This window comes from Rhinolophus ferrumequinum, chromosome 19 (assembly GCF_004115265.2).
Source record: "Rhinolophus ferrumequinum isolate MPI-CBG mRhiFer1 chromosome 19, mRhiFer1_v1.p, whole genome shotgun sequence".
NCBI classification, from domain to species: domain Eukaryota; kingdom Metazoa; phylum Chordata; class Mammalia; order Chiroptera; family Rhinolophidae; genus Rhinolophus; species Rhinolophus ferrumequinum.
In genome coordinates, this window is record NC_046302.1 from 11,014,955 (window position 1) to 11,024,194 (window position 9,240).

At 37.5% G+C, this 9,240-nt stretch overlaps 1 protein-coding gene across 7 annotated transcripts in view; it reads right to left on the reverse strand.

The window, feature by feature from the left end:
* Positions 1 to 8,431, reverse strand: part of ARHGAP28 (Rho GTPase activating protein 28) — a 191,781-nt gene extending 183,350 nt beyond the window's left edge. For 6 of the 7 annotated variants that reach the window (XM_033087885.1, XM_033087890.1, XM_033087888.1 and 3 more), the window contains exon 1: positions 8,189 to 8,431. In XM_033087885.1, the coding sequence (XP_032943776.1) occupies positions 8,189 to 8,364 (176 nt within the window). In that variant the 5' untranslated portion in view covers positions 8,365 to 8,431. The remainder of the gene's footprint in view (positions 1 to 8,188) is intronic. The other variant, XM_033087892.1, reaches the window with a different exon arrangement.
* Between the last annotated feature and the right edge of the window lie 809 nt (positions 8,432 to 9,240).

The window sequence follows — 9,240 nt, forward strand, 5'->3', positions numbered from 1 at the left end:
CTAAATTTTTGAGCAAGATTTAGAATACAACTGATCTTCACAAACGCATGGTATAGGACCTGGCTTGGTCCCTCAGCATGCTTCAAATCAAGATATGGTGAAAGCTTGACTGAATATTGGGAAATAAAAAAGGAAGGCCTCATTAATTCTTATGGAGTGTTTTCTCAACTTATATTAAAAATGCTTACGTTATAAATTATATTGCAAGAAACAAAGCGAAAAATGTGTTTTTAACCACAGAAATCTATCTTAGTAGCTAAAGAAAGCAATTACTAAAACTAAAATGAAAACTTCTAAGAGCTAGTTACTAAGAACATGAACCTAAGGATTAAAGAATTAAAAACTGCCCTCCCACCAATTCTGCCAAAAAAAAAAAAAAAGCCACAGGAAGATTTCAGACTCCCTTCTCAGGAAGATTTCAGACTCCCTTCTCAGGAAGATTTCAGAAGATTCCCTCCTCAGGAAGTTACAATCTGCTTAGATCTCACTTTCTTGGTCTAGAGGAATGATTCCTCTAGAACTTTCTATTTTAAAATATTGTTACCTAAATAAGATTGCATGAAGGGTAAGAATGCAGCTTTCAAATTTTTAAAAAATCCCATCGAGTGACAGCAAAATTTCTCAAATAAGCTATTGAAATTTATTCATATTTAACTCATTCCATGCTTATTCTAGTACAGCAAAATAGAAATGATTACAAAAGGAAAGACTAAATCTAAACTGAGCTTTTATAACGTCTACTGCGTGAAAGTTGCTATTGCTCATTGCTAAGTGGGATACAATCATACTGTCCCTGTTCTCAATAAACAATCAAATTCAGGAAGAAGAACACTAGATCCATAACATATTACAAATGTTTCAAGATTTAAATAACGGGTTTAAAAAGCAAAAGTTTTGGAAGGCCTGGGTGGGACTCCTGGCTCTATCCCTACCTCACTGTGTGATCTCAGGCTACTTCTCTGTGCCTCAGTTTCTTCTTATGTCATAGGACTGTTACAAGGATTAAATGAGATAATGTATGTCAAGCTCAGTAAGCCATCAATAAAGCTAGGCTTTTTTTTTTTTTTTTAAGAGTTGACACCACAGACAGTGCATGATTAATTACCAAGTGATCATTGTTATGGCAGGTGAAAACTCTTCTGGTTACTATTGTCAAGAAAATTTTCAGAAAAGAAGTTTAGTCCTTCTTCCACTATGTTTATTCCCTTTGGTTTTAGTTTTCATCTCCTGCCACTTAAATATGGGTATAGTCCCAACCATTGACATGTTAACTTTGGCTACTGTGTGACTTTTTCAGTGTGGTAATGAAATTGAGAAATGTGGGCAGGAAAGAGATCAAATAACCTATTACTTGTTAGAATTCTTTTTAGTACATTTAACATTTTTTTCTAAATACCTGTCAGGTTTCTCTACAGAACTAAAAATATAAATCCATTGATGGACCTTAGTAGAAAGGCAAATACACTGGCCAGTGTTTTCTAAGTTGATTTTCATAAATGAATACTGAACAGGAAATTTCAAAGGAATAATCTTCCCTATACATTACAGATGTACAAATAAAGACAAAGATTTATGTGTTATGCATAAAAGATAATCAGCACCACAACTTAGAATTACTAAAATAGTACAAACAAATCTCAGGTCTTTGACAATTTAAAAACTACTACATACTACTCTGTCTTTGGTTTCCAGTTTCTGCTTCCTGTCCTTTGTGTTGTGTGTTTGTGTGCTGACATCATCTGTTCATCTAAGGGATCAGAAATGGAATGCATAGGTTTAATTAGTTTTCAAGAGTAACATGAGACACCTCAGCTGGTTCTCTAAATAACACTTAGAAGATGTTCTCCCAGCCTTGGAATTACTTGGCACTTAATGCCTGTCAAATGGATAGTTTTATCAACAATATTCATGTATTGAAGAGTGATTTAACACATCTGATACTCAAAGAATGTGTCATAAACCCCAGATATTTAAGGAGATGAATACAGAGTAAAACAATTTACTGCTTTCTTTAGTTTCCGGTTCAAGGAATTAAGCAATTTCATTATTCTGTTTTTATGCACATCCTCAAATAATCACAAAGAAATGGACACATGAAACTTCACGTGATGAAGAATGATACAGTATATAAAAATCATTAATTCAAGTGACCAGAACACAGCAAGAAACTGAAAGCAAACAAGCACACCAAAAAATTCAAAGAAACTGAAATAAACACTATCAAAATCTTTTGTTAAATTATACATTTTAGTCTTTTGAACAGCATTTTCTTTACACAGATCTAACAAGCTTGATTAATTAATCAAAAGCAAATTATAAAGCATGTTGAAAATAACAATATCAGAAAGAACAGACAATATTGCCAAAGGCCTTCAAGGCTGCCTGAAAATAAGGGGGAAAATAACAATAAATATTTAAATTATGTAAGAAACAAAACAATACACCAATATAAACTATTTACTATTAAGGCAAACAAACTTACACATCTCAATAGGTGCCTTTCCTGAAGCACTATAAATTATATTGTCTGAATAATAAGAGTCATTAAAGCAAGGTTCATTTCTATACTATTTAAAGACTTGACTTTATATTTTCATCCAAAGAGGCTAAAAAACAAAGTCTATTGCTTAATTGGATAAACTTTATTTCCAAAATTTTCTTCCAAGAAACATTTTATTCCCTTCTTCTGCTTTGTTACACAACATTTTACTTTTATTCTTTGCTGCAACTGACATCTGGAAACCAAAGATTGAGAAAACAGGGAATGGAAATTACTTCAGAAATGAAATAGTTTGGTTTAAGGATAGAATGAGAAGACATTTTGATTGTATGCAAATAGAATGTTGCTTTAGTCATGACACATTTGCAAATGTTCAAGTAACATCTTAGGAACACTGCTAAGGGAAAAATGTTTTCCATCAGGTAGAAACATGGTTAGTTCTAAGAAAATAAAAAGCCTCAGTAATAGTCTCCAGCAAGGTGAGATTTAACAACTACTCTCTCTTAACACAGAATTTAACTTAGCAGCTTTCTGATTATTTTTCCTCTTAATTCTGTAATAAAATTTTGCTTCCAAAAAAATCATGAAACATTGAAAATTAGGGAATTTATTTTTATAGGTTTCATGAACTCAGACCAGGTAAATTGAAACTATTTTATTGTACTTTGTGCCAAAACTGTGGAAAGAACAGTAGGTTAAATGACTATTTGATGCCCTTTCATATTTGGTTGACTTTTTAAAGTTGAAGGGGGTAAAAAAGATAAAATCAAAAAGAATACTGAACGTGGATTTTATAGTATGTAAAATAAGTCAATTCATAAGGATTGAGAAAATAGAATCGCCAGTTGAACACCATGGTAATAAATTTTATTGGAAAGACCCATAAATGGATGCTAAAATTAGATGAAAATTTGAGGAAAAACAGGATATTTCATAGTTACCAAGTACCTCCCCCACAATAATATTATTTAGACGGGAAAATGGTAGTTTTACAGTAGGGAAACCTGGCAGACACCGCCTTCACCAGGTGATCAAAGCTAATTAATAGTAACATTATTGAGACATATGGACATCTTGTACCCCAATATGATGTACTGAGAAGGACCCGATACCATTCTGCAGAATTTTCACCCAAAATGCATAACTTCAATCTAATCATGAGAAGATATCAGACCAATCCAAATGGAGGGACTTCCTACAAAACAACCAATAAGCACCCCAAAAGTGCCAAGTTCATAAAAGACAGGGACAGACTGTCAGAGATGGGAGGAGGTCCTGGAGGCATGACTAAATTCAGTGCGGGATCCCAGATTCAATTCGACAACAGAAAAATGCCAATGCTTAGTGGAAAAACTGGTAAAACCAGGATAAAGTCTATAGTTTAGTAATAGTGTTGTACCAGTATTAATTTTGCAGTTTTGATAATGGAACTGTAGTTATACAAAATGTTAACATTAGGGGAAGGTAAGTGAAGGTTACACACAACTCTTTGTACTACTTTTGCAAGTTTTCCCTAAGTCTAATATTACATCAAAAAAAAAGTTAAGAAAAAATTATCCATCTTTATCCACATGAAAGTCATTCTACAACACCGTAAATTCTCTGAATTTCTGTGGATACATGAAGGATTAATGATCAGGGAGAGCTGAGCACGTTAAAAATGGACAAAGCAACTGGCCAAATGTTTAGCCAAAAAATGACATGATCAAAGGAAATACACCAGATGTTTCCCAACAGCTCTACATATGGAGGCACCTATACTCAGCAGGGACCCCACTGTAAAAAGAAACCAGAGACACTAACTCTGATTTCAACCACAACATAAGGAATGACCTATAAATATCTTAATCTCTCTTAAGAATCCTATTTCCATTATTATTTCTGAATCCTCTAGAAAAAGTGTAACTACTGTGCCCCCAAATTTGGTGTACGTCCATACACTCACATAAACCTACATAAATGCTTAATTAAAAAAGAGTTGGCACCTTGAAATAAATCTTTTTAATTAATTTCAATCCAGGAAAGTACCAATGAATATGTCATTAACGATTGCTAAATTTACTCTTTTCCACAAAATAAAATGTTTACTCTCTAATCATCAATTCCATTTTAATCGCATCATTCTCCTTATAATGAATGGTTATGATATTAGGAAACAATAGCCGCTTTACAAAAGTTTCAACATTGTTGTACAATTAGAATTCCTAGGGTAACCTTGGTTAACTTCTGTATTTGTTTTTGAGGAAGAGTTGGTTCTTTTCCTCTTCTATTTTTGTCCTCTCTCAGGAAGTTTATGGCATAATGAGATAAAGATCAGAAATACTCCTGGCCGTTTAATACGATACATTCACCGAAAAATGTTGTATATATTATTTGTATATCACTTAGAAAATCTTTGAAAAACAAAATATCCAGCTTTAGCTTCAGCAACCTTTCACTTTGTAAGTGATGTTACTTTGTGTGTCAACATTTTCATTCTGGATTCTCAATAAGGGTCTACAAACTTAACCTCTATAAAAATCACATGCTTCTAAACAGTTCCAACCGTTTGTTTTAACAGAACTGAGAATTTATAATCCTTCACTGTTTTTCCTTTGCAGAATAAAATGCAAAGGATACAATTTTTATGAAAAAAAGGAATTACTTTTCCTCCTCCCAACAAACACTTAGCACTCTTGAGTCTCTGCTGTGTGAATAAGCTTTGGGAATAGGTACCAAAAATGTTTTACTCTCCTCTTTACATCAACAACAACCATGATTAAAAGTGCTAACAGTAATAACACAGCTAGCAACTATCCATTGTTCCTTGGTGTCAGGCACTATTCTAAGCAGCTGAAACAAGTTGCCCGAGGCCACATGGCAGTAAAGTGTGTAGGTGATGTGTGGAGTCTGGCAATCTGACCCCAGACCTGAGTAACTGGAAAGTACACTTTCTACTCGCTACTTACTTTAATAAAATAAAATGTTCAGGCCTCAAAAGAAATTGCAATGAGTACCCAGCTTCAGGGTTGAAGAGTAACAGGGAAAAGCGTGGAATAGAGCAGCCAATACTCAGCTTCAGCCAGTGTAGGCAGGCAGCAGCAGGGGCCTCAGGTGCTGAATCCTTTCATTTCCTTCCTTCCTTCCTTTTTTTTTTTAAATGGTAAACTAGCAGTTCAGATTTATATCTGAAGCCTCTTGATTTTAAAATGTTGCCGCTTATTTCAATCTTTCTCTAAAACTCCTATTGGTCTGAAAGGTAAAGAGCCATATTCTCATGGCAGGGACTTGGTCTCATTCACCTATTTATCCCTAATGCCTAATGTGAGCTGGCATATAGTAGGTCCAAAAAAGTGTCCTTCTGCTTTTAAAAGCCCTGATGTTTTATGTTGGCCATTGTATAATCTTGATAGGAATTCATTAATTTATTCAATAAATATTTAGCTAACCACTACAATGTGCCGGACACTGCTCTAGGCACTTGGGATATAATAGTGAAGAGAAGAGAATAGCGGGAGGGGAGGGGAATAGAGAGTGAGATAATATTTTAGTGGAAGAAACAGGCAACAAAACAAAAAAACTCAGCAGCACGTAAAGTTAAAATAGAGTGGAGGTTTGGAAATTGGAAATTAAGACGATTTGCTTTGAATTGAACCCATGCTACCCAGAGCGAAAGAATGAAACTTAGAAAGTCAGATACAATAGTCTACGCTTCCTAGTGCCACACTGGTCACTACTCCTCAAATATGTTACACATATGTAAGCAATTTGAAAGAAAGGGTATTCTTGAAAGAGAGAGTGCTTTCTTCATAAGTAGAACAATACGATCTTGCTCCTTAGCCTGAAAGGAAATATTGATCAGTAGTTAGTGAGTCAAAGGTTAATAACTTGGGCCTGATTATTTCTGTTATCAGACTCATGATTGATGGTGTCCTCTGGCTCCACTAAACACAGGAACCTCTTTCTGACTGCTGTTACTGGGAACCAAGGAATTAAGCTATTCTCTCATGATTTAATTGCAGGAGACAAGGCGGGTTGGGGTGTCATCTACCTCCAGCATCAGAGGGGTCAGTGGCACAAAGGTCCCTACAGAGAGGGTGCAGGGCAGTTACCAAAAATGCAAACTTGCAACAACATACATCTAATTGGCAACGGTATGGTAAAACACTAGGTATGACGGCAACTCTTCTGCTCTGGAGTGTTTTCATTCCACAAGACCACATGCTGAGTTAATGGAACTTCTTTTCTAGTTAGCTTTGGAAACTGATGCAGTTTCAAATAGCCTGAATGGCAGAATTTGGCTACTGCTCCTAGACAGCTGCTGGGAGTTACAAACTGGACAGCAATATGAGGACCATCTAAAAATTCACAGCTCCGGCCCCTGCTTCTCATCAAGTCAATTATATCTACTTAGTTACTCATGATCTGAGTAATGATAGTCAGTGATTATGCTTAGAAAACACCCTAAAAACCAGTACAAGTCTGTATCTTCAAATAGCCTTTAAAATAATGTGTACAGCACCTAAAGCTGGAAGAAAAATATTATTTTATCATTGCTTTATATAAAAATTAGATTTCACTCAATCTACTCTTTTTGGAAGAAACAATATAAACAATATTTTCTCTGTTAGCCAAGCCCAAAACAGATCTCATGCCAATACATTTTGTTCTTTTCATGGATAGTAGCCAAAAGGATATTCCTTGAAATAAAAGTCACAATCTGTTGAAAGGCTCACAAGTCAATTAAATTAAGAAACAAGTAATCATTATCATATACTAAAGATAAAAGTATGAGGAAAAAAAAATGACTGAAAATAAACATGCAAAAAAGCACACCACTCAAACTACTCACTTGTAAAGAAAACCACTCATCAATGGATCCCTAGCAGCCAAATAGCTACATTTAAACAAATAAAACTTCTGGCTAAATATGTGTCAAATACCAAACCATCTCATGTATTTGTGCAATGTTTTTGTCTACCAATGAAAACTTCCTAAGAAGTCGGTTTAGCTAGCTATGGAAATCTCACTGGCCTTCACACTGATAGAGTAATTTAACATAGATACATAGATCCCAGATTTATTAATCTAAAAGGCACATGGTGAGATTCCCTTTCCTTGACCCAAAGGAAATGTTATAATTCCATTTACAGAATAGAGCCAACATTAGCAATAATGAAATGATACCAATGTATTTATACAATTGAAAGGATTTTTTTTTTTTTTATCTAGAGATAAAATTGTTTTTAAAAGTCTACTGAGATTTACTTTCTGAAGATTCTCTCTTTAGCTCAGGTGGCATGGAGTTACTAAAGAAGCTCTTGGTAGTACTGTGGATTTAGGATAATGTATTTGAATTTTTTTTCACTTTCTGCTAGTTTCATTTTAAATGATTGTTTAAAAATTCTCCAATATTTCAAAGAGTGAATATGGCAGAAATGAGGCATCTGACCATTATCACCAAATTGTATCAAGAACACAACTCCGCTGCTGACCTCTGCTAGCCAAAGCCTCGGGGATGAGACTTCCTGCACTTCCCACTTCCAATCAAAGACAATACAAAGAACAGTAGGCTCACTCACGCAGTCCACCAAAACTTGAAACAACAATCAAGTGACGGTGGTCATATTCCCTGGCAGAAAACCCAGCTGCAAGATGAAACCCTCAAGCCCAGGAAACCCCTGCTCCCTTCGGAGCGGCTCTCGGTACCTGCTGCCCGGGTGGCTGGCGGTGGCCCGGGGAGCGCAGCGCGGCTCGGAGCTGAGCGGTTGGGAGCGAGCGTACGAGTGGTAGGCGGTCAGCACCACGCCGCCTGAGTCCTCCACTTCCATCGTCAGCCGCGCATGTCTCGGCTTCGGCCCGAGAACAAAGGCGGGGACCAGCATGGACCAGCGCACCGGGACCCTGTCACCAGCGGGGAAGCAGGGCCCGTCCTGCTCCTAGGGGCTCTGTCCCCGCTGTCAGGGGAAGGCAGCCCCGCCCGCGGGGCAGCCCTATTAGCATAGATTGAAAAACACGCCCAGGAGCCCCGAGGAAGGGGGGGGGGGGGGTCGGGCGATGAGAACAGGCGGTGGGGTGGGATCCCTGTTTCTAGGAAACTGGAAACCGGCCGGGATCCCATCAGGGCTCTGACTAGCTGCTCTAATGAAGTTTTTCTTGCTTTGCTTCTTTCCCTTTTCCTTTTCTCACCCTCCCCCCTACCCCCCGAACTCCCCCTCACTTCAAACGGGAGGCTTATCCGATAGCTAGGGACTTTTCTTGCCGGGCTGCATGGAGAGAAGAAAACCGTGCCTTGGGAGCCCTGGCTGAGAAGGAGAGGGGCCAGGTCTAAAGTGTGTTGTCTGGGGAAGAAAGGAAGAAAATGTGACAGTCACTTAAAGAATCTACATCAAAAATTGAAGAACTGGATTATGTTGCTGTGTACTTCGTCAGGTTACAATAAACTTGATTTCCTCCCAGGCAGTAATTCCCTGTTACAGCGAGCAGAGCAAGCCCCTCCCTCACCCTCAGTGCCACACCCCCGGACTCTGAGCTCACTCCCGCATCCCTTTCCTCCTCCCAATCCTGATCTAATTAACAGGCATGGCTTTCAGCTGGTCTGAAAATTAGATGGGATGATCATGGGCTGAATGAATGTTGTTTCCAAAGGTCTTTATTTGTTTTGGGTTTTCTTTTGGGGGGAGGGGCTAAAGGGGCGGGTCAGAAAGAGGCCTACACTGGCTGGGTCTTTCACTCTCTGACAAGGTATTTTACCTGCGGCC